Here is a 24,765-nt window from a genome sequence, read left to right as displayed (position 1 = left end):
CTATCTATCTATCTATCTATCTATCTATCTATCTATCTATCTATCTACCTATCTCTGTCTCTATATCTATCTATCTATCTATCTATCTATCTATCTATCTATCTATCTATCTATCTATCTATCTATATCTATATCTATATCTATCTATCTATCTATCTATCTATCTATCTATCTATCTATCTATCTATCTATCTATCTACCTATCTCTGTCTATCTATCTATCTATCTATCTATCTATCTATCTATCTATCTATCTACCTATCTCTGTCTATCTATCTATCTATCTATCTATCTATCTATCTATCTATCTATCTATCTATCTATCTATCTATCTATCTATCATCCATCTATCTATCTATCTATCTATCCATCCATCCATCCATCTCATCCATCCACCATCCATCCATCTATCTGATCTATCTATCTATCTATCTATCTATCTATCTATCTATCTTTGTATCTATATCTATCTATCTATCTATCTATCTGTCTGTCTGTCTGTCTGTCTGTCTGTCTGTCTGTCTCTGTCTGTCTGTCTGTCTGTCTCATCTCTATCTCTATCTATCTATCTATCTATCTATCTATCTATCTATCTATCTATCTATCTATCTCCGTCTGTCTATCTCTATCTTTATCTCTCTCTATCTCTCTCTATCTCTATCTATCTCTGTCTGTCTATCTATGTATCTATCTATCTATGTCTGACTGTCTGTCTGTCTGTCTCTGTCTCTGTCTCTGTCTCTGTCTCTCTCTCTCTCTCTCTCTCTATCTATCTATATCACTATATCTCTCTATCTCTCTATCTCTCTATCTATCTATCTATCTATCTATCTATCTATCTATCTATCTATCTATCTACCTATCTCTGTCTCTATATCTATCTATCTATCTATCTATCTATCTATCTATCTATCTATCTATCTATCTATCTATATCACTATATCTCTATATCTATCTATCTATCTATCTATCTATCTATCTATCTATCTATCTATCTACCTATCTCTGTCTATCTATCTATCTATCTATCTATCTATCTATCTATCTATCTATCTACCTATCTCTGTCTCTATATCTATCTATCTATCTATCTATCTATCTATCTATCTATCTATCCATCCATCCATCCATCCATCCATCTATCTATCTATCTATCTATCTATCTTTGTCTCTATATCTATCTATCTATCTATCTATCTGTCTGTCTGTCTGTCTGTCTGTCTGTCTGTCTGTCTCTGTCTGTCTGTCTGTCTGTCTCATCTCTATCTCTATCTATCTATCTATCTATCTATCTATCTATCTATCTATCTATCTATCTATCTATCTATCTATCTCCGTCTGTCTATCTCTATCTTTATCTCTCTCTATCTCTCTCTATCTCTCTCTATCTCTATCTATCTCTGTCTGTCTATCTATGTATCTATCTATCTATGTCTGACTGTCTGTCTGTCTGTCTCTGTCTCTGTCTCTGTCTCTATCTATCTATCTATCTATCTATCTATCTATCTATCTATCTACCTATCTCTGTCTATCTATCTATCTATCTATCTATCTATCTATCTATCTATCTATCTATCTATCTATATCACTATATCTCTATATCTCTATATCTATCTATCTATCTATCTATCTATCTATCTATCTATCTATCTATCTATCTACCTATCTCTGTCTCTCTATCTATCTATCTATCTATCTATCTTGTCGGTCTGTCTGTCTGTCTGTTTGTCTCATCTCTATCTATCTATCTATCTATCTATCTATCTATCTATCTATCTATCATATCTATCTATCTATCTATCTATCTATATATCGTCTCTGTCTCTGTCTCTCTCTATCTTTATCTTCTCTATCTTCTAACTGTCTGTCTATCTATCATCTATCTATCATCTATCTATCTATCTATCTATCTATCTATCTATCTATCTATCACTATCTATCTATCTATTATCTATCTTTGTCTCTATATCATCTATCTATATATCTATCTATCTATCTGTCTGTCTGTCTGTCTGTGTCTGTCTGTCTGATCTCTATCTATCTCTATCTATCTATCTATCTATCTATCTATCTATCTATCTATCTATATGTCTGTATTTCTATCTTTATCTCTCTATCTCTATTCTCTCTATCTCTATCTATCTCTGCTGTCTATCTATATCTATCTATCTATGTATCTATGTCTGTCTGTCTGTCTGTCTGTCTGTCTCGTCTCTGTGTCTCTGTCTATACTATCTGTCTGTCTATATATCTATATCTATCTATCTATCTATCTATCTATCTATCTATCATCTATCCATCTCTCTCTCTCTCTCTCTCTCTCCTCATCCATCCATCCATCCATCCATCCATCTACATATACACATACACATACATATACATATATTTTTCTGTCTGGGACTCTTCTACACCAGCCATGGTCATTTTGGTCACCTGTCAAGATGTGGCCTTTCCTGGTAGCTTCTCCGTTAATTGAACCCTGGCTGGATCTGTTCCAGAAAGCAGTGAAACTAGTCTTTTGTTTGCTGAACCCAACCCAGGAGCTGACGTGGCTCTTCTCGTCCCTTTGAACGACGGGGGCTAACTCAAGCTCCGTACTGCGTCTGAGCTGGGATGAACTGAACGTGGGAAAACAAAGATCTTATTCTTTAATTAAATCAAATTATTTCCTGCCGGAGTCTCTTTTTGGCTTGACAAACAGCCGAAAATATCACTGCTTTGGCTAAGTCATCGGGGAATGTTCTTGCTAAATGACCCTGGCATTTGCTCTTTTTTTAAGAAAATATTTATTAATTTTCCGTTTTTACAATCAAGTGCTTAATAAGCAATGTGATGACTGAGTCCCTTAGTAATTCCGTAGTACATTTAGGCTTCTTCAAATTCAATCCAACATTACACCCTCCAATATAGCCTATCTTCCTCTGTAGACATTTTTCCACCCTAAGCAAATACAATTCTTATTGTGGTTAGTATTATTGTTAGTATTATTACTGCGGTTGGCATTTGCTTTGAAGCCTCTCGCCGAGATAAGAATAAAAAAAAAATATTTCAAAACACATTTTTTAAAAAAAAGACATGAGAAATGTAAACGTGTTGGGACGGCCTGTATGAGGAAAATAGAGCTAAATACTTAAAATGGAATTAACCTTGAGAAAATCTTAACCAGTGAGAAGGTTTTGAACATTGTAGGGGAAACCAAGTTAAATAAGAATTGTAAACAGGATTTGACAAGGCAACCAAGAGGATCACACAGAAAAGAGGCATGATATGGATGTGAGTATTGTTGGTAGAAATGTTGAAAAAAACTTTATCTTTATTGGTTATCTATCAAACTAATACAATTAATCAGTGGGACAGCCTGCCTCCAGAAGTAGTAAATGCTCCAACACTGGAAGTTTTAAGAAGAGATTGGACAGCCATTTGTCCAAAATGATGTAGGGTTTCCTGCCTGAGCAGGGGGTTGGACTAGATGACCTCAAGGTCCCTTCCAACTTTACTACTATACTATTACTATACTAATAAGAATTGCATCAATTCAAGGCTGGCAAAGAGAAATTACGGGAAGAAGAGAAAATCAAGCAAAGCTATTACGTGGACTTTGGAATATAGAAATGATTGTTAGTGATTACTTTGCAAATATAAGCCCAGGCAACACCCTGTTTATCAAATATTAAGATCTTTATGCTAAAAAGTCAACATATTAAAAAAAGAATAAAAAAATATTTAGTAGTTGCTACTCTTGCATAAATTCTCTGGAAAGAGGGATTTAATTCCCAAACCTACGGCGGAATCAAGGACTAAGGCTGTAATTTTCCACAGTGTCTTGAGACACTCAAGGTGGTTTCCAGCTACCGAGTCCTTCCTATTATTTTACAAGAAATTTAGTCCCAGATGAAATAAACTGCTTTTCCCATAATGTAGTTGTCAACTTAAAACCTTGACTGGACTAGAAGACCTCCAAGGTCCCTTCCAGCTCTATTTTGATTGAATGGTGATTGAATGATATAGGGACTCCTGCTTGAGCAGGGGGCTGGACTAGAAGACCTCCAAGGTTCCCTTCCAGCTCTACTCTATTCTATTCATTGAAAACATTCTAGCTCATTGCCCTTTAAACCAATATATATATATGTTTTCTGAGGTTTCACGGGTGTTGTATGTAGGTCTTTGGTTGTTTGGATTTCTCCCGCGTAAAATTGGAAGTGTCTTGGCGACGTTTCGATGAAAGTCCCATCGTCATCTTCAGGCTGGTGTTTTCAGCTTCGTGTTCGAGCAGCAATGTGTGGTCTTAGCTGCTGTGGGGGTTCTTAGCTTTCTTTTTTATGGAGGTGTGGTGATTGGTTAGGGGCTTGGCTGTGCTCTGATTGCTGGGGGGTGGCTGTGCTCTGATTGGCTGGGGGGGTGGCTGTGCTGCTGATGGCTGGGGGAGTGTTCTGTTTGGTTGTGCTCAGGTTAGTTGAGTTGCAGGGGGGTTTAAGATTTTGGGCTGGTTGCTATTTTTTGGCTTCGCGTTTGTGGTCAGTGCCTCATCTTCATGGAAGGTGTCAGTTTGCTTCATGTATGGATGGAGGGGTTTAAAGTGGCTAATGATGCAGCTGTGGTCTGGCTTCTGTTTGTGGTCGTGCCTCATCATCGGTGTGGCTTTGGGTTTGTTTTTTTGCGTGGATGTGTGGTGGTGACCTCCTGTGTGGTTTTTGTGAGTGTGGGTTCTGGTATCATTTTTGTGTTAGGGAGTCGTTTGTCAATAAGGGCGGGTTTCCAAATGGCTGGTAGGCGGGGAGGTATCATCTCGCTGTTCATGCTGTGTGGGCGTTTTTCTATCTCGATGGCTTCTCTGATTATTCTGTTATTAAAATGTTCACTTTTGGCAATGGTTCTGGTATTTTAAAGTCAATTTCATGTCCTGTGGCTTTAAGGTGTTGGACCAGGGAAGAGTTGGTTCCTCTTTTTTGACTGAGTTCTTATGTTCTTCAATGCGTGCACTATTCTTCTGCTGGTTGTCCGATGTATATGTGGGACAAGCAGTGCATGGGATTTCATATACTCCTTGATTTCTAATCATTTTATCTTTGGGGTTTCTAAGGATGGTGGATATTTTTCTGTTTGTGCAGAATGCTGTTTTGATGTTGTGTTATGGAGGATCTTACTGATTCTGTCTGTGATGCCTTTTTATTGTATGGGAGGAGGGCTTTGCCGTTTTCTTGTTCTTGTCTTGGATTTTAGTGGGGGTTTCTTTTTGGATTAGGTTTGTAATCTTATTTCTTTGGAATCCATGGAGGTTAGTACATTGGTGAGAGTGTGTAGTTCGGTTTTTAGGTGTTGTTCGTCAGCTAAGCATTTTGTTCTGGAGATGAGTGTTGGCTACGGAGTTAATCTGTGTTGATCCAATTTTATGCGGGGAGGAAAACCTGAACAATCAAAGACCTACATACAAACACCCACGAAAACCTCAGAAAACATTTATATATATATATATATATATATATATATATATATAATATATATATATATATATATATATGGTACAAATAAAATACGAACACCAGGAGAGTATAAATATAAAAAATATACTTACTAAAAGCTGCCAAGCTTTCGTTTGGAAACTCCAAACATCATCAGGGATAAGGAGCCAGTAAACAATGATGACTTAAATGGGTTTTTGCCGGCATCTGCACCCGGCTCATGGACCGCGTCACCGGTCCCGGCCGGTTAATAGTGTTCCAGATGTTCTTTATTACTCTCCTTACGCTTCCTTCTATGGTTCTTCCGGATCATTCCTTCCACTATCTCATTACTGGTATTCATCTCCTCCACAACCCCTTTATCCTTATTTCCTTCCATAGCACTGACCCTCCTCCCCTTTTTGTTTTCATTCTCCACCCTGGGGGCATCTGTTTCTCCTCTATCAGTGTTACAAGCTTCCCTGGGCTCACAGACGCTCCCCCCCACACACGTTTTTCTCAATCCCTGCTCCACACCCTTTCTTCTCACTCTTCCACTGTCATGAGTAACTTTCATACGGGTGTTACATATTTGGGGGTCTATACCCCCCTCCTCCGTCCTGGCAATCTTCGTGTCAACAGTTCTCCACCGTTCCATTTGTTTGCTGCGTGATCGGGTGCTTACCCCGTCTCTCAATTCATCCCTCCTCCCTATCGCACGCTCTTCCCCATTGCTGTTAGGAACGGTATTCAGGCGGACACCAGGTCTCCAGATCTCTGCATTCTGATTCCCTGCGTTCTCACTCCCCTCTTCTGTGCTCGTCTTTGGGGGGGACTTCAAAGTGTTCGTCCCGGGAGGGGGCTGTATTGTTGGTGGGGGTATTCCTTGTCTGCAGGGAATCCAGGCAGAATTCCGTGTCTCTCCCTTTCACCCTATGCCTAGGCAATCGAGCCATGCTTTCGTTCTTCTTCTCCCCTCTACCCACAGCGTCAGGCTGCAGGCTCCTCATGCTGGATCTTCCACACTCTCCACAGTTGTTGTTAAGTTCTGGGGGTGGGGGTCTATCATGATGATATTGGGGAAGGGGGAGGTCTTCCATCAGTGGATGATTACGTGTGTTTGACAGTGGTAGCCTCCTCAGACGTTCATTAGAGTGGTATTGGTGTTGATCGGGCGAGACGGGGGTGTCCCTGGAGTGTAGAGGGTTAGACAAAGTTCCATCTATCTGTTCAGGATGGAGGCCAGGTATCCCGTCACGTTTACAGCTGTGCAAGCATTGTTCAGGCCGCTTATAATAATTGGCATGGTGTTTAAAATCCCATTTCCTCAATGCTTGTTGAGCTGGATGTAAGTCAATGTGACGATTAACCGCATCTTTGTTGGAATACCACGCCTCTTTCAATAGCAAAACCCATTTAAGTCATCATTGTTTACTGGCTCCTTAGCCCTGATGATGTTTGGAGTTTCCAAACGAAAGCTTGGCAGCTTTTAGTAAAGTATATTTTTATATTTATACTCTCCTGGTGTTCGTATTTTATTTGTACCATAGACATGCCCAGGAGTCATATTTTTATGCAAATTTTCCAATATATATATATATATATATATATATATATATATTGTACATTTTCACGGGTATAGGTATGCAGGTCTTGTTGTATTTGGGTCTTTTCCCGTGTAAGATTGAGAGTATCTTGGTGACGTTTCGACGAGGTCCCACTCGTCATCTTCAGGCTGGGGTCTTCAGATTTGTGCTTGTGTGAGCAAAGTGTGATTGGAGCTGCCGTCTCTCTCTATATATATTAGTGTATGTGTGTGTGGAGTGCTGGCTTAGTTGCTGTAGGTGGATTAGTTGGCTGTGTTGGAGATATTGTTTGTGGGTTGTTTGGCTGTTTCATAACATCCTGAGTAGTTGAGGTGCTGGCTGTGTGCCCATTAGTCTTTTGTGTTGTAACGACCTGGGTAATGGGTTGTGTGATGACATCCTGAGATCTAGTGAACTCAGGATATCACTACACTAGATCTCAGGATGTCATCACACAACCCATTATCCAGGTCGTTACAGCACAAAAGACTAATGGGCACACAGCCAGCATCTCAACTACTCAGGGTGTTATGAAACAGCCAAACAATCCACAAACAATAACTCCAACACAGCCAACCAAGCCACCTACAGATCCCAGCCTGAAGATGATGAGTGGGACCTCGTCGAAACGTCGCCAAGATACTCTCAATCTTACATGGGAAAAGACCCAAATACGCCAAGACCTGCATATATTATATATATGCATATATACTTTAGCTGACTGTGTTCAGCAGGTCAGCGCTGACTGTGTTCAGCAGGTCAGCGGTTCAAATCTCACCGGCTCAAGGTTGACTCAGCCTTCCATCCTTCCGGGGTAGGTAAAATGAGGACCCAGATTGTTGGGGGCAATGTAAATATATATATACATTGCTTACTGGTGTACACCACTTAGAGAGTGCTTGCACTTAAAGCAGTATATAAGTCTCATAAATAAAATAAAATAAAATATATACATATAATCTTACACTTAATTTAGTGACTTTTATTCTAGCTCATTTTCCTTATATATCTCAGACATTTGTTGTTCTCAAGGCGTAAAACATTCAAAAAGGCAGGTGTAAATCTTTAGTAACAATAAATCAACATCCTGCTAGCACTTTTTCCAATTAAAAAAAATATATTAAAAAGCAGAAGCATTTGGGAACAGCAACGAACCCCCCCCCCGCACAGTTTACTTTAAATAAAATGTGTGGATTAGAAGAAGGGCTAGCAGTCTCCTTCTGGTTTTTAGCTGTAGCTTTTTATTTATTTTTATTTTTTTATGGTGGGATATAACTTCTTGTGATTTGCAAACCGCTGCTCCTTTTTCTCCCAGCTGGAAAAACAACCGACAACACGTTTTCAGGTATAATCAAAATGAAATAGGGAGGAATGAACAGTTACTGGCTGGTGACCAAGCCCATAAATAACATAATCCACACTGGAATTGTGTAACGGCCAAGAGAGCAACAACAACACACCCAAGAGGTATTTTGGCATGGTGAAGGATGAGTATATGGAACCACAACTTCAGATGTGACAGTTTAGAACAGCGTTTTTTCCAACTCTTGACGCCTTTAAGATGTGTGGACTTCAATTCCCTAAATCTCCCAGCCAGCACTGCTGGCTGGAGGATTCTGGGATTTGCAGTCCATGCATCTTAAATGCATTGAGGTTGAGAAAAATAACTCTAGAGATATTATAATCTTTTTGCAACATGAATCAAAGAGGGAATCTGAAGGGTTATAAACCTGAGTTCCTATTTGCAAGCAAACCATGCCTTTTCATGAAGTGTCAGTCTAGCCTTATGCTTAGTTTATTTAATGTTTTATTCTAGCAATTTGTCCAGTACTCAGAAACCAGGTTCACCCAAGATGCTTAAGCCATAATAATCATAATAATCATAATAATCATGATGATGATGTTGGAAGGGACCTTGGAGGTCATCTAGTCCAACCTCCTGCTCAGGAAGGAAACCCTATATCATTTCAGGCAAATGGCTGTCCAGTTCCTTCTTAAAAACTTCTAGTGTTGGAGCATTCACAGCTTCTGGAGGCAGGTTGTTCCACTGGTTAATTAGAATAGAATAGAATAGAATAGAATAGAAAAGAATAGAATAGAATAGAACTGGAAGGGACCTTGGAGGTCATCTAGTCCAACCCCCTGCTCAGGCAGGAAATCCTATACCATTTCAGACAAATGGCTGTCCAGTCTCTTCTTAAAAACGTCCAGTGTTGGAGCATTCACTGCTTCTGGAGGCAGGTTGTTCCACTGGTTAATTGTTCTCACTCTCGGGAAGTTTCTCCTTAGTTCTAGGTGGCTTCTCTCCTTGATTAGTTTCCATCCGTTGCTTCTTGTCCTGCCTTCCGGCGCTTTGGAGTATAGCTTGACTCCCTCTTATAATAATAATAATAATAATAATAATAATAATAATAATAATAATAATGAGGGCAGGACGAGAAACAATGGTTGGAAACTGACCAAAGAGAGAAGCAACCTGGAACTAAGGAGAAACTTCCTAACGGTGAGGACAATCGACCAGTGGAACAGCTTGCCTCCAGAAATCGTGGACTGGAAATTTTCAAGAAGAGACTAGACATTCACCTGTCTGAGATGGTATAGGTCAGTGGTGGCGAACTTATGGCATGCGCGCCAGAGACGGCACTCAGAGCCCTCTCTGTGGGCAAGCGCGCCATGCCCCAGAGATGGCAACTGTCCCTCTTCAACCAGCCGCCCGCTAACTCGCTGAAGTCCCACGTGGCCGGATGCATCCCAGCATGGCTGGTTTCCCTCCCCCCGGTCCCATCCCTCCTGGCCTTGCATGCTCTCCTTTTCCCGGGCATGGCCCACTGCATCGCCTCCTCAGCTGTCGGCCATCTGTCCAGCTCAGAGGTGGCTTCTTTGAGCAGAGCCCCAGATGTCAACGCTGCAAATATTGTATATTCTTGCTTTTGACAATATGCAGAATTGTCTGGTAAATATGGGGTTAATACAGAGCAGAAGGGAGGTTGGGGGTAAAGCCCGGGAAAGAAAGAGGAAGAAAACATTTGACCTTCACACTAATTTGGATAATGTGAGATATGCCGGCTAATTTAGGGAGGGAACATGCTGATAATTTAGCTGCTCAGAGGAAGAGAACTTAGATCCTAGCATCCCTCCGTTGTGCCTGTGCCGACATTTTGTAACAATAAAAGACTTTTAGGAAAATCAATGCCTGGAAGTTCTTTGGAATGTTTCATTAGCCGGAACCACAACACCAGAGTGCGCCGGTCGAGGGGCCGGCAGGCTGTGGCTGCTGACAAGACACTGTCCATCCCCATGCGCTCACTGGCCTGTTTGTGCGGGGGCCGATGGTGTCAGGCAGCAGCTTCCGTGGCCCCTGCCTTGCCCCATGGCAATGGCACCCCCACCCTGCCTCGTCTCACCCTACAGGACGAGCCTCCTGCCCACCGCCCCACCTGCCAGAGACCCCCTGGATCTCCCCCAACCCTGTCCACAGGCGCCCCTCCCCATGAACAACATTGTAACCATGCCCACCTTGGCCACACCCACCCAATCTGCCATGACCACCACAGCCACGCCCACCCAGTGGGCCACACCCACCTGGCACCTGGCGATAAATAAGTGGGTTTTGGGTTGCAGTTTGGGCACTCAGTCTCTAAAAGGTTCGCCATCACTGGTATAGGTTCTCCTGCTTGAGCAGGGGGCTGGACTAGATGACCTCCAAGGTCCCTTCCAACTCTGTTATTCTATTCTATTCTATTCTATTTTCTATTTTTATCATGATTCTATTCTATTCTGTTCTACTCTATTCTATTCTTATCTCTATTCTATTCTATTCTTATCTCTATTCTATTCTATTTTTATTCTATTCTATTCTATTTTCTATTTTTATCATTATTCTATTCTGTTCTGTTCTATTCTATTCTGTTCTGTTCTGTTCTGTTCTATTCTACTCTACTCTACTCTACCCTGGGAGATTGATCAGGGCACTGAGTTTTAGCCTTTTATGTTTTTATCGTTTTGATATTTTTATTGTTGTGAGACACCCAGGGCTGTTTGGAGATAGCTGGTCATGCAGCTCTTCGAAAATACAATGCAACCGTTTTACAATCCAATAAAAATAAATACATATAATCAATGGTCCAAAGGGAGAAGGTGACCAAGCTTTTGGTCTAGAGACACTTATAAATTCAAATTAAAAAAAAAACCAAACAAGATTGAATAGGTAGCCAGATGTTGGTGACTTTCAGTCTTTTATCCAGTCAGGTTGGGCTGTTATTGTGGTTTTCCCCAAGAGTTCAAAGTTTCCACAATTCTTAGAAGTCAGAAGTAGACCATTATATATATATATAATGTTATAACATCTTAATTATGCCCAATTCGGTTGATATGGTTCTAGGCGGTTTACACCATCTATAAAACTCAAGTGCTATCATAATATTTCCTAACCTAGCCGAGAGAGAGGCAGGTTTCCAATATATTGTTCCATGGTTTTGATGTTGTCATGAATAACAAACAACTTTTTTGTGGATTAAAGTGCAGGAAAAACTATTTTCATGACACAGCTATTTGGTGACTCCTATGTTTATTTGGCTTCAAGTGGGCTGGACTGCTGCTGGATAGGCGATAAGCATCATAATTTGCCTTTTACCACACACTAAATTCATCCCATCCTGAGAACAACAACTGTAACGAAGAATCACATCTTCTACTGACTTCATGCCTTCAGTGATACTGAAGTAGTAACTGTGAGAGGGATCTCAGAGTCCTAGTGGACAATCCCTTAAATAGGAGCCAGCCCTGTGCTGCAGCTGCCAAAAAAGCCAACACAGTGCTGGGCTGCATTAACAAAGGGATAGAATCAAGTTCACGTGAAGGGTTAAGACGGCTTTACAAGGCCACACTTGGAATACGGCGTCCAGTTTGGGTCACCATGATGTAAAAAAGATGTTGAGACTCCAGAAAGAGTACAGAGAAGAGCAACAAAGATGATTAGGCGACTGGAGGCAAAAACCCATAAGGAACTGTTGTTGGAATTGGGTATGTCTAGTTTAATGAAAAGAAGGACGAGGGGGGACATGATAGCAGCCTTCCAATATCTCCCTCCAAAGAAGAGGGAGTCAAGCTATTCTCCAAAGCCCCTGAAGGCAGGACAAGAAGCAACGGATGAAAACTAATCAAGGAGAGAAGCAATCTAGAACTAAGGAGAAACTTCCTGACAGTGAGAAGAATTAACCAGTGGAACAACCTGCCTCCAGAAGCGGTGAAGGCTCCAACACTGGAAGTTTTTAAGAAGAGACTGGACAGCCATTTGTCTGAAATGGTATAGGGTTTCCTGCCTGAGCAGGAGGTTGGACTAGAAGACCTCCAAGGTCCCTTCCAGCACTGTTATTCTGTTATATTCTGTTACAATTGTCCCATATCTGGTCCTTCATGTCTTCCAACAGTGCATTCATCATCATTTAAGCAAGTCAATTCAGCTTGCTGTTGGTCATCCAATGTGGTGTCAAGAGTTGTCAAGTTGTCAAGAGGAGGTTGAGTTTAGAGTCCTTGTGCTGCAGAAAGCAGCACAGGCCTGGCTTTAATCCAAAATTCTAACCCTAATCCAAAACCTAACCCCAACCCCAATCCTAAACCTATTCATGACTGTCTTTTCATATGTGGCCTAATTAGTTCTCGCCCTTCTGCATAATACCTAGATATTGTATAGAATGCCTAAGGAAAGTATACAGCATTTTAAAATAACACAGATTTCAAATTGTTGAAAGAAAAATCTTCATCAGGTTCCAGTCCAAGCCGGGAATAAACAACATGGCGACTGCTTTAGAAAGAAAGTTGCAGTTTATTGGAGAGAAGAGCCAGACACAAAGATGGCTCTGGAAGAAAAGAGGGGGTGAGCACATGTAGGGAGTGGGTTTTTATACCTTCTTGGGCTTTTGTTTGGAGTTGTTCCTGCGGCATGAACTTTGACCTGAGTTTGAGTCTGCCTTTCTGGTATTCTGATGGTGGTGGGTTAATCCCATTATGTCCCAAAGGTCATATCCTGCTTCCCTGGGGCTATGGCTGATGAGTGTTGGATTTTTTGGTGTGAGGGATTGTTGATCCTAGGGATCTACATCTTTCTAATCCCAGCCTCCTGACTCCAATCTTTCTGACAAGATTATCACATCTGCATTTCTGCAGACCTGGTTTCTGTCTGGGGCAGAGAGACTTGGGAGGGGGTGAGTTGGTTTCTGCCTTTAAAATCCTTTGGGGAAATATAATATTCTGCCTTTTTAATATTTCCCAAAATATTTCTTTCTCTGGATTCTTCCCACAAAATGTTGCCCCCAAATGTTGCACCCATTCTATAATAATAATAATAATAATAATAATAATAATAATAATAATAATAATAATAATAATAATAATAATAATAATAGTAGTGAGGCACTACCTTGACGTGGTTGTGGGGCTTGTGTACTCTGAGAAAGATGAGAGCTATGCCAGAGGTTCAACCATACTGGACAGGTCTCATCAGAGGAGTCAGACAAAGAGTGTCTCTCCCATAAAAAATATGGTGAGACGTAAATTGCAGAATGCCATACCGGCTCGGACGTCGCCCGGGTTAACAAGGTCCGCGCTAGATATCGGAGTTCCTGGATATCTGGTGAAAAATGGGTTACAGGACTCAGGACTGTTGGCTGAGCAACCAGGGCCAGCAGCTGCAGAACTACTGGAAGAAAAGGTGTTTACCCGTCGCAGATACACAGTGATGGAAAACAAAGAAATAATGATCTGTTACTACAGATCAAGTCCAACAAGACGAGGATATCTAAAACGAATGCACCAATTCTGGAAAGAACAACATCCAGAATCAGAAATAACAGAACAGAGACTAGCAGATCAACGCCGATTTATAACACGAAATAAAGTATTTACAGAAACAGAATTGGACGAACTGCAAAGGTTTACCCAGGGCAAAGAAATCAAAGCCTTACCAGAAGTAATTCAGAATGTAGAGGCAAACCAGGGGGAGTTGGCAGTGAAGGAATCCAGCAGAGATATACAACTGTTCTCATTTGGAAACCAGGCACCTCTTCCTCAGGAAGAACAAAACCCTCTAACTAAAGAAATAAAAGAATTGAAACAAAGAATAACTGAGCATCTAGAACAGCACAAAAACAACAGAATAAGGCTGCCTGCATTGAAGCTTGTTCCAAAGAAACAGCTAGCACAAGCATTAAAAGATGCAAATACTGCAATATCAAGTATAAGCACCAATTCACTGCAAGAAACAAACCAACTAATGTACAGCACAGCTGCAGTTATAACTGAATACCTGGGATGCAAAATCAACAAAGAAGAAAAACAAACAAACAGTGCACCACAAAAAATTAGACTAGAAAATAAGATCAGCAAGTTAAGATCACATGCAAGCAAGCTAGAACAGATGAAAGAAAAGAAGCTGAAGAACAAGAAGACCAAAGAATACCTAATCAAGAAATACCACTTAGAAACAAGGAAGATCAAGGAAGCACTGGAAATAATAAAGAAACAAATAACAGCTATAGCCAGGAAAATCAGTAGATATGAAGCTCGAATTGCAAACTATAGGCAGAACCTCCAATTTCAATCCAATCAGAAACGTTTCTACCAATCCATCAATGGAGAAACTGCAAGGAATCAGTCAGTACCTGACAAGGAAGAAACAGTGCAGTTCTGGAAGCAGATATGGGATAACCCAAAGAAATACAACAAGGATGCGGCTTGGTTAAAAGAGGTGGAGGCAAATAAAACAGAAGTTGAAATGAAAGAACTAGTAATAACAACAAAAATGGTAGAAAAAAGAGCAAAGAAAATCAAAAATTGGTCAGCACCAGGTGAAGATGAACTGCATGGGTTTTGGTTGAAACATCTAACTGTTATACACCCACTCATTGCCAAGCAGTTCAACAATATACTACAAGGAGGAGAAATTGAAAAGTGGCTAACAACTGGGAAAACCTACCTAATAATGAAAAATCCAGCAAAAGGGGCAACACCAGGTAACTACAGGCCAATTACCTGCTTACCAACAACTTTCAAATTACTAACTGGTGTGGTAGCTGATGCAGTACAACAGCATCTAGTTGAAAACAATCTCTTTCCACCTGAGCAGAAAGGAAACCGCCCCAATAGCAGAGGAACAAAAGATCAACTCCTAATAGACAAAATGATCTTGGAAAACTGCAAGAGAAGGAAGACCAACCTGAATGTGGCATGGATTGACTACAAAAAGGCATTTGACTCTCTGCCACATGATTGGATAATAAAGTGCCTAGAAATAACAGGAGTCAGTAGAAACATCAGAAAATTTGTGCAAAGATCGATGGCACAATGGAAGACACAGTTGCAGATCAATGGTGAGAGACTGGGAGAGGTTAATATCAAGAGAGGAATATTTCAAGGAGATTCATTATCACCATTACTATTTGTTATTGCACTGTTTCCTCTGTCAACAATACTGAATAACTCAGGACATGGCTATCAAACATCAAAAACATCTGCCAGACTATCCCACCTCCTTTACATGGATGATCTGAAGCTGTATGGAAAAACATCATCTGAAATAGAATCGCTGCTCAACACTGTCCGTATATATAGCCAAGATATTGTAATGGAGTTTGGCTTGGACAAATGTGCCACACTTACTATCAAACAAGGAAAAATAGTGAAAACTGAAGGAATCAAGATGCCCCACGAAAATAACATTAAGAGTCTGGATGAGGAAGAGTACTACAAATACTTGGGTATCCTTCAAGCTGACAACATCAAGCACACTGAAGTCAAGAAAAAGATTAGAGGTGAATACATCAAGAGAGTGAAGAAGATCTTAAAATCCAAACTCAATGGAGGAAATACCATAAAGGCAATCAACACCTGGGCAATCCCAGTCATTAGGTACACAGCTGGAATAGTGGACTGGACTCAAGCAGAACTAAAAGCAATGGATAGGCAGACCAGAAAAATAATGACAATGAATCATGCCCTTCATCCACGCAGTGACATTGATAGACTTTATCTACCAAGGCAAATAGGTGGGCGTGGAATGCTACAAGTACATCAGATGGTTGAAGAAGAAAAAATGGCTTTGGAAGAATATCTGAAGAACAATGATGAAGATGCACTGAAATTAGTATATCAGGAAGGCTTACTAACTACTGGAGAGACCAAACTGGCCTACAAGAAAGACCAAATGAAGAACAGAATAGAGGCATGGGAAGACAAAGCACTACATGGCCAATACATTAAAAAAATAGCTGGGAAAGCAGATAATAATAAAACCTGGCAATGGCTAAGAGCAGGAAAATTGAAGAAAGAGACCGAGGGACTAATTCTGGCTGCACAAGACCAAGCCTTAAGGACAAATGCATACAAAGTCAAAATTGAGAAGACAGCAACAGACAGTAAGTGCCGCCTATGCAAAGAAGCTGAAGAAACAGTGGACCACTTGGTAAGCTGTTGCAAGAAGATTGCACAGACTGATTACAAGCAGCGGCATGACAAAGTAGCAACAATGGTGCATTGGAAGATCTGCAAAAAATATCATTTGCCTGTAAGCAAAAACTGGTGGGATCATAAAATAGAGAAAGTCATAGAAAATGATAAAATTAAACTGCTCTGGGACTTCAGAATTCAAACAGACAAGCACCTGCAACATAACACCCCAGACTTAACAATTGTCGATAAGAAAGACAAAAAAGTCTGGATAGTGGACGTGGCAGTGCCTGGAGATAGCAGAATAGAAGAGAAAGAACTGGAGAAGATAACAAAATACAAAGACCTACAAATAGAAATAGAAAGACTGTGGCAAAAGCAAGCAAGGGTAGTACCAATAGTAATAGGCTCCTTGGGTGCAATCCCAAAACAACTGGAGCACCACTTGAACACCATCATCGGCATTGACAAATTCGCTATTAGTCAATTGCAAAAGGCGGCCTTACTAGGAACTGCTTCCATCCTGTGACAATACCTGTAATACCATCAAACATTCATATCTGCCTATCCCAGGTCCTGGGTAAGGACTCAATAGGTAGACAAAATGCCAAATCGAGTCTGAACATCTGGCTGACTGTGCGATGATCCATAATAATAATAATAGTTGGAAGGGATCTTGGAGGCCATCTAATCCAACCCCCTTCTCAGGCAGGAAACCCTATACCATTTCGGACAAGTGTTTGTCCATCTCTTCTTAAAAACTTCCAGTGTTGAAGCATTCACCACTTCTGGAGACAGGTGGTTCCACTGGTTAATTGTTCTCACTGTCAGGAAGTTTCTCCTTAGTTCTAGGTTGCTTCTCTCCTTGGTCAGTTTCCATCTGTTGCTTCTTGTCCTGCCTTCAGGAGCTTTGGAAAATAGGTTGACTCCCTCTTCTTCGGGGCAGTCCCTGAGATACTGGAAGGCTGCTATCATGTCCCCCCTTGTCCTTCTCTTCATTAAACTGGACATACCCAATTCCAGCAACCGTTCCTTGTATGCTTTAACCTCCAGTCCCCTAATCATCTTTGTTGCTCTTCTCTGCACTCTTTCTAGAGTCTCAACATCTTTTTTTACATCGTGGTGACCAAAACTGGATGAAGTATTGCAAGTGTGGCCTTATCAAGTCGTAAAGTGGTATTAACCCTTCATGTGATCTTGATTCTGTCCCTCTGTTAAGGTAGCCTAGCACTGTGTTGGCTTTTTTGGCAGCTGCAGCACACGACTGGCTCATATTACAAAGCCAGCTTTTCACACAATGCCGGTAAGGGAGGCATCGCAGCAACCAGACCATCCAGCTCAACGCACACGTGTTATCCACACACATGTGTGAAGCTTCTTCCTTTAGAGATCCCCCTCTCCCAACATCAAAGAGCACACAACAAAGGGGTACGTGGTTGGTATCATCTTACCATAGTCACTTGAACGTCAGACCAAGAGTTGTTGGGCAAAAAGGTGGTCGGTTCTATCAGCGTCGTAGGGAAGAAAGGATTATAGTGACCGGTGGCCCCAAGAAACAGGCTCAGGGCCAAATTGAAAGGCAGCGTGAAAACGGGAAGGTCCCATTTGCTGAAGAGCGAGGCTAAAGCGCTGGTAAAGATAGGGCTGAAAAAGAAGAACAGGAACGATTGCAGATCATTGCCGAAAGTATATGGTCATTTTTGCTACACACTTTACCAACATTGTGGCTTTTTAGAACATAGAACATAGAAGCAGAGGATTGGGAGAGACTTCAGAAGACTTCTAGTTGAGAGGTCCCCATCCTTTTGGGCATCAGGGACCGGTTCCGTGGAGAGAGGTTTTTCCGCGGACCGGAGGGCATGTGGTTTTGTGTGCTGCTTGCATCCCGTGGGTGGGGCTTTGCTGGTTTGTGTGGACCGGTGGCTGGCATGCCGTGGCCCAGTACTAGTCCACAGACCAGGGATTGGGGACCCCTGTTCTAATCCAATTCTTGCTCAAGGCAGGAGACCTTATTTCATCCCAGGAAAATGGTTATCTGGTTTATTTTTTGCAAAGCTCCAATGATGGAGCACCTTCAACTTTCAGAGATAAGTCATTCTGCTGATTACTTGTTCTCGCCATCAAGAAATTTGTCCTTACTTCCAGACTGGATCTCTCTCTTTAACAAGCTTCCACCCATTACTTCTTGTCCTGCCCTTTGGTGCTTTAGAGAATAAGTTGACCCCTTTTTCCCTCAAGTATTGGGAGACAGCTGTCATGTCTCCCCAATCCATCTGTTTGATAGATAGACTTACCTACCTGGTGCTCCTCAACCGTTTCATCCTATGCTTTAGCCCCCAGGTCCCTGATCATCTTTGTTGCTCTCCTCTGCACTGTTTCTAGGGTCTCAACATCTTTTTTACATCGTGGTGACCAAAACTGGATGCAGGATTCCAAGTGTGGCCTTACCAAGGCCTTGTAAAGTGATATTAACACTTCACGTGAACTGGATTCTATCCTTCTGTTAATGCAGCGTAGCACTGTGTTGGCTTTTTTGGCAGCTGCAAAATTCCTTTAGACCAGTGGTTCTCAACCTTTTTAATGCCACGACCCCCAACCGGTCGTAAGTCGAGGACTACTCAACCGATCGTAAGTCGAGGACTACTCAACTGGTGCAGCACCGTTTGCAGAATGGGACTTTTGGTGGGCTCAGCAGGGCAGAGATAGCTTGGACCATTCCTATGGGCTTTGGAAAGCCAATAGAATTAGACTCTATTCAAGAGAGTCTATTCTATTGGCTTTCAAAAGCCAATAGAATAAAAGGGAGTAGCACAGCTAAGGAAAAGGGGAAAAAAAATGGCGGACTACGTTGTTTGGCGACCCCCGTGAAATGGTCGTTCGACCCCAAATGAGGTCCCGACCCACAGGTTGAGAACCACTGCTTTAGACACAGCTCCCACAGGAGGCTGGAGCTGATGGGATTAGAAAAACAAAGACTCCTAAAATCTACATTCCCCACCCAGCTCCAAGGACAGGGCATGACCTCCCAGCCACAGTGGGAGTCAGGCAACAATAGTTAGAATACTAAAAGGGCACAATCAAGCACAGGTCAAAGTACATTTCAGAAGGAAGAGGCATTCAAACACAAAGCCCCAAAGAATGTATAAAAACCCACCTACTCTCAACTCCATTTTATTTATTTATTTATTTTATTTATGTATTTATGAGACTTATATACCGCTTTAAGCGCAAGCACTCTCTAAGCGGTGTACACCAGTAAGCAATGTATATATATATTTACATTGCCCCCAACAATCTGGGTCCTCATTTTACCTACCCCGGAAGGACGGAAGGCTGAGTCAACCTTGAGCCGGTGAGATTTGAACCGCTGACCTGCTGAACACAGTCAGTTAAAGTGGCCTGCAGAACTGCACTATAACTGCTGCGCCACCTCGGCTGTCCCAGAACTGCCTGCTGTGGTTGGTTCTGCTCATCAATAGACTTCCTTTCCTAAGCAGCTAGCCTCCATTTCATTTTTCAGCATCTTTCTCCCGGCTTGGAACCGGACCTGATTTTTCTTTCTACACCTGTATCTATTTGCTTTTTCCTGCCTTACTTTTTTCACCACTGAACTACATCAAACTTCAGAAACTCCAGGAAAAGAAGAATCTTTTTTATCCATGATTCTGGGATAGGAACTGGAAGTCCGAGACTTTCACCGCAAAAAATGCTTTGAAGGTACGTGACGATTTCAGCCTCCCCTTCTCTTTTCTTCAGCAAGCAAATGCAAGCAGCCCAGCTGTGAGTGAGCTCTAAATTGATAGACTTTTCTCCATATGAAGAAGAAATCAAAACATGTCACTGAATTCCTTGGAATAACAATGGTCTTCCTCATTGCCACTATAGTTCCTAAAGCAAGCAAGTCCCAAAGCTGTTTTTTTTCAAAAGGCAACTGGCCTTTGTTTGTTCTTGCTTGAGGACATTAAAATAGAATAGAGCTGGAAGGGACCTTGGAGGTCTTCTAGTCCAGCCCCCCACTTAAGCAGGAGACCTATATCAGGCAACCTTGGCTCTTTTATGACTGATGGACTTCAACTCCCAGAATTCCTGAGCCAGCATGGCTCAGCTTGGAAACCTCTCCCTTTCCCCTCAGCATGGCTGCCTCAGGAATTCTGGGAGTTGAAGTCCATGAGTCATGAGGGGACCCATAGTTCCCTCATGCTGGCTCAGGAATTCTGGGAGTTGAAGTCCACGAGTCATGAGGAGACCCATAGTTCCCTCATGCTGCCTTAGGAATTCTGGGAGTTGAAGTCCACACGTCTTAAAGTTGCCAAGCTTGAAGACCCCTGATGTAGGCGCAGGAGTAGGGAACCTCGGCTCTTTTATGACTTGTGGACTTCAACTCCCAGAATTCCTGCGCCAGCATGGCTCAGCTTGGAAACCTCTCTTTTTCCCCTCAGCATGGCTGGCTCAGGAATTCTGGGAGTTGAAGTCCACGAGTCATAAAAGAGCCAAGGTTGCCTACCCCTGACCTATACCATCTCAGACAAGTGACTGTCTATCTAGCCTCTTCTTAAAAACCTCCAGTGATGGAGCGCCCACGATTTCTGGTGGCAAGCTGTTCCACTGGTTGATTGTCCTCACTGTTAGGAAAATTCTAGGTTGCTTCTCTCTTTGTTCAGTCTCCAGCCATTGTTTCTCGTCCTTCCCTCTGGTGCTCTGGTGAATAAAGTGACCCCCTCTTCTATGTGGCAGCCCCTCAAATACTTCTTCAGTCAGAACTGAAGAAGCTTCTTGGAGAAAAAGTAAAATGCCTTCAAGCAAGAGGAAAGAAAATCCAGTTACCATTTGGAAAAGTATTTTTGGGACCTCCGTGATCTGGTTGACTGAAAATCTCCATAGACAATGCAAGTAAGCTTATCTGGAATGCAACGGGGAACTAGGTTTAGGACAGTGGTTCTCAACCTTTTTAATGCCGCGACCCCCAACCGGTCGTAAGTCGAGGACTACTCAACCGGTCGTAAGTCGAGGACTACTCAACTGGTGCAGCACTGTTTGCAGAAGGGGACTTTTGGCGGGCTCAGCAGGGCAGAGACAGCCTGGACAATTCCTATTGGCTTTTGAAAGCCAATAGAATTAGACTCTATTCAAGAGAGTCTATTCTATTGGCTTTCAAAAGCCAATAGAATAAAAGGGAGTAGCACAGCTAAGGAAAAGGGGAAAAAAATGGCGGACTGCGTTGTTTGGCGACCCCCGTGAAATGGTCGTTCAACCCCAAATGGGATCCTGACCCACAGGTGGAGAACCGCTGGTTTAGGATATATGTTCTTGATCTTTTCCTGGAAGTGATGGACAGTGCTTTAACTTGACTCCGGAGAAAAGAAGAGAGCAGAATTTAGGAAAAAAGGAGAGAGAAAACTACCAGATAATTTATATAGACTCACCAGGTCATAGACATGAGCATAACAGGAAGTAGAAGCCACCAGTAATATTCACCCTTGTCTAAGAAGACGGCCATCAGCATCCCTACAAGGACACCGTTGTAGCCGTGCAGTCCAGCAGCAACGGAAGACCTGTGTAGCAAGGTAGAGAAATTACGTTGCGAATGTAGAAGGCAGACACACCTAGATGGATGTGCTTGAACGTCACACAAACTCAAGCAGAGCTATCATTTCGAATGTGCACATCTTCAAAGTCAAGCCATTTTTTTAAAAAAAAAATGAACAAAATTTCATTGTGTGGGCGGCTGTAGAAATTGAGCGACGAAATAATTGTTACGGTCTCTGGGCTCCAGAAACGTTTCTTTAATTTCAGTAAATCTCATCTTCTAAAATGAAAAAGGGCCTGGTCTTCTTACTGGTTTAGAATAGAATAGAATAGTAATAGAATAGAATAGAATAGAATAGAATAGAATAGAATAGAATAGAATAGAATAGAATAGAATAGAAAATATGGAATAGAATAGAATAGAAAATATGAAATAGAATAGGAAAATATGGAATAGAATAGAATAGAAAATATGGTAGAATAGAAAATATGAAATAGAACAGAATAGAATAGAATAGAATAGAATAGAATAGAATAGAACAGAATAGAATAGAAAATATGGAATAGAATAGAAAATATAGTAGAATAGAAAATATGAAATAGAATAGAAAATATGGAATAGAATAGAATAAAATAGAATAGAATAGAATAGAATAGAATAGAATATATGGTAGAATAGAAAATATGGAATAGAATAGAAAATATGCTAGAATAGAAAATATGGAATAGAATAGAATAGAATAGAATAGAATAGAATAGAATAGATCTGGGAGGGACCTTGGAGGTCTTCTAGTCCAGCCCCCTGCTCAAGCAGGAGAAGCGGATAAATTACAGGTTTTTTTTACCCTCGTTTGAAAACTGTATTTGAGCTTAGCTGATTACCTTTTTTAATGTAATCTTACATTGTAAAGGCCAGTCAAATCATAATAAAATATTTGATAGGAGTTGATGGCATAAATATTGTCACTTAGGAGAAATCCAGTGGCTAATTTCATCTGAGCATTGAAAGAGGAGGAGGAGGAAAAATTAGAGGACCACCTACCTCTCCTGACTTAGAATAACTGCCGTTAAAGTTGAGACAATCCCTCCAATGCAACACATGAGTGTCAGCCAAGGACTCTGGACCAGGAATCCAATGAGCAGGATGAGGCCACTGAGAGGATTGTTCACAAACATCACTTGAGAGATTCCGCGCAGAAGCCAGTCAACAAATTGGAGGGCCACAGGCTTCTCTGAAAGACAAAGCATTTGACAATGTTTCATATGATATGTGTCAACGCTGCTAACATCGGATGTTTTTGCTTTGACAAGAGTTAGATGATGCTAGGGGGAGGAATGGGCATGAGACTTTAGCTAGATATAACAATACTGGACCTAGTGTGAGAACCAAGGTTATTGAAATAAGAGATGATAAGAAATGGCAGGTTGGAGAAGTGGAGGGAAAGCCTGCATTTCAAACTAATTGGAGAATGTGATTTATGACGGTTAATTGGAGGAGGGAATTGTGCTTTGATATTATGTGCTCAGGGGAGGGGAATTCAGATTTTGACTTCGGTTGTGTTAGTGCCCACGCTATGCTACTCGAATAAAGATTCTTTAAAGTAAACAATGCCTCGAAGTTCTTTGAAGAGTTTCATCTGTCGAAACCATGACAATATGATATATGATGTATGAGGTATGATATATGATATATGATGTATGATGTATGATATATGATATATGATGTGATGTGATATGATGGTATGATATGGGTAATATATAGAATAGGAGATCTTGTGGAAAGGAATATAGAGATGATCTTGAAGGAAGGAAGAAAGGAAAGAAGGAAGGAAGGGAGGGAGGGAGGGAGGGAGGAAGAAGAGAGAGGGAAAGAAGAAAGGAAGGAGAGAGGGAAGGAAGGAGTGAAGAGAGAGGAAGAAGAGCAAGGGAAGGAAGAAAGGAAGGAGAGAGGGAAGGAAGGAGAGAGGGAAGGGTGAAGAGAGAGGAAGAAGAGTGAGGGAAGGAAGAAAGGAAGGAGAGAGGGAAGGAAGGAGTGAAGAGAGAGGAAGAAGAGCGAGGGAAGAAAGAAAGGAAGGAGAGAAGGAAGGAAGTGAAGAGAAGAGAACAAAGGAACGAAGGAAGGGAAGGAAGGAAAGAAGGAAGTAAGGAGGGGAGAGAGAGGGAAAGGAAGAGGAAGGGAGGGAAGGGAGGAGAGAGGGGAAGGAAGGAGAAAGAGAGAGGGAAGGAAGGAAGGAGTGAAGAGAGAAGAGAGCAAAGGAACGAAGGGAAGGAAGGGAAAAAGGAAGATGGAAGAAAGGAGAGAGAAAGAAGGAAAGAGAGAGGGGGTGAAGGAAGGAGAGAGGGAAAAGGAAGAAAGGAAGGAAGGAAGGAAGGAAGGAAGGAAGGAAGGAAGGAAGGAAGGAAGGAAGGAAGGAAGGAAGGAAGGAAGGAAGGGAGATACAGAGGGGCTAAAAAAAGGTGACCCTCCAGTACAGATTTTACAGCCCGTGTATCTTGACCCAGCTTATTGACCCAGAGAGTTGCAATTTCTTTTTTCTTTTTTAATGACAAAACTGCACAAAACGGGTGACAGCCTACAGCATGCTGGTCCTCCATAGTTTTTCCTCTGGCTGTTTTCAGTGCCCTGCGCTGATCCATCCTGGGGTCCAAAGACAATGGACAGACCCAATGGTGCTTGCATGCTAGGACAGAGGAAGCAGTCAGGCGAACTACAGTAAATGAATATTGAAATGTTGTGATTTGGCAACACTAGTATGGTCATTCTGCTGAAAATA

The 24,765-nt window shown here is 41.6% G+C and overlaps 1 protein-coding gene across 2 annotated transcripts in view; it reads right to left on the bottom strand.

The window, feature by feature from the left end:
* The window catches only part of SLC14A1 (solute carrier family 14 member 1 (Kidd blood group)), a 53,843-nt gene that overhangs the window by 11,597 nt on the left and 17,481 nt on the right, over window positions 1–24,765 (bottom strand). For both annotated transcript variants that reach the window (XM_039344536.1, XM_039344534.1), the window contains 3 exons: window positions 23,034–23,223; window positions 21,889–22,017; window positions 17,917–18,109 (listed from right to left, as the gene is read on the bottom strand). In XM_039344536.1, the coding sequence (XP_039200470.1) occupies window positions 17,917–18,109; window positions 21,889–22,017; window positions 23,034–23,223 (512 nt within the window). The remainder of the gene's footprint in view (window positions 1–17,916; window positions 18,110–21,888; window positions 22,018–23,033; window positions 23,224–24,765) is intronic.

This window comes from Crotalus tigris, unplaced genomic scaffold, assembly GCF_016545835.1.
Source record: "Crotalus tigris isolate CLP2741 ecotype Arizona unplaced genomic scaffold, ASM1654583v1 scf7180000017929.1507224028:355905, whole genome shotgun sequence".
Taxonomy (NCBI): domain Eukaryota; kingdom Metazoa; phylum Chordata; class Lepidosauria; order Squamata; family Viperidae; genus Crotalus; species Crotalus tigris.
The sequence above is the reverse complement of the archived record's forward strand: the minus strand, read 5'-3'. Positions and strand labels throughout refer to the sequence as shown.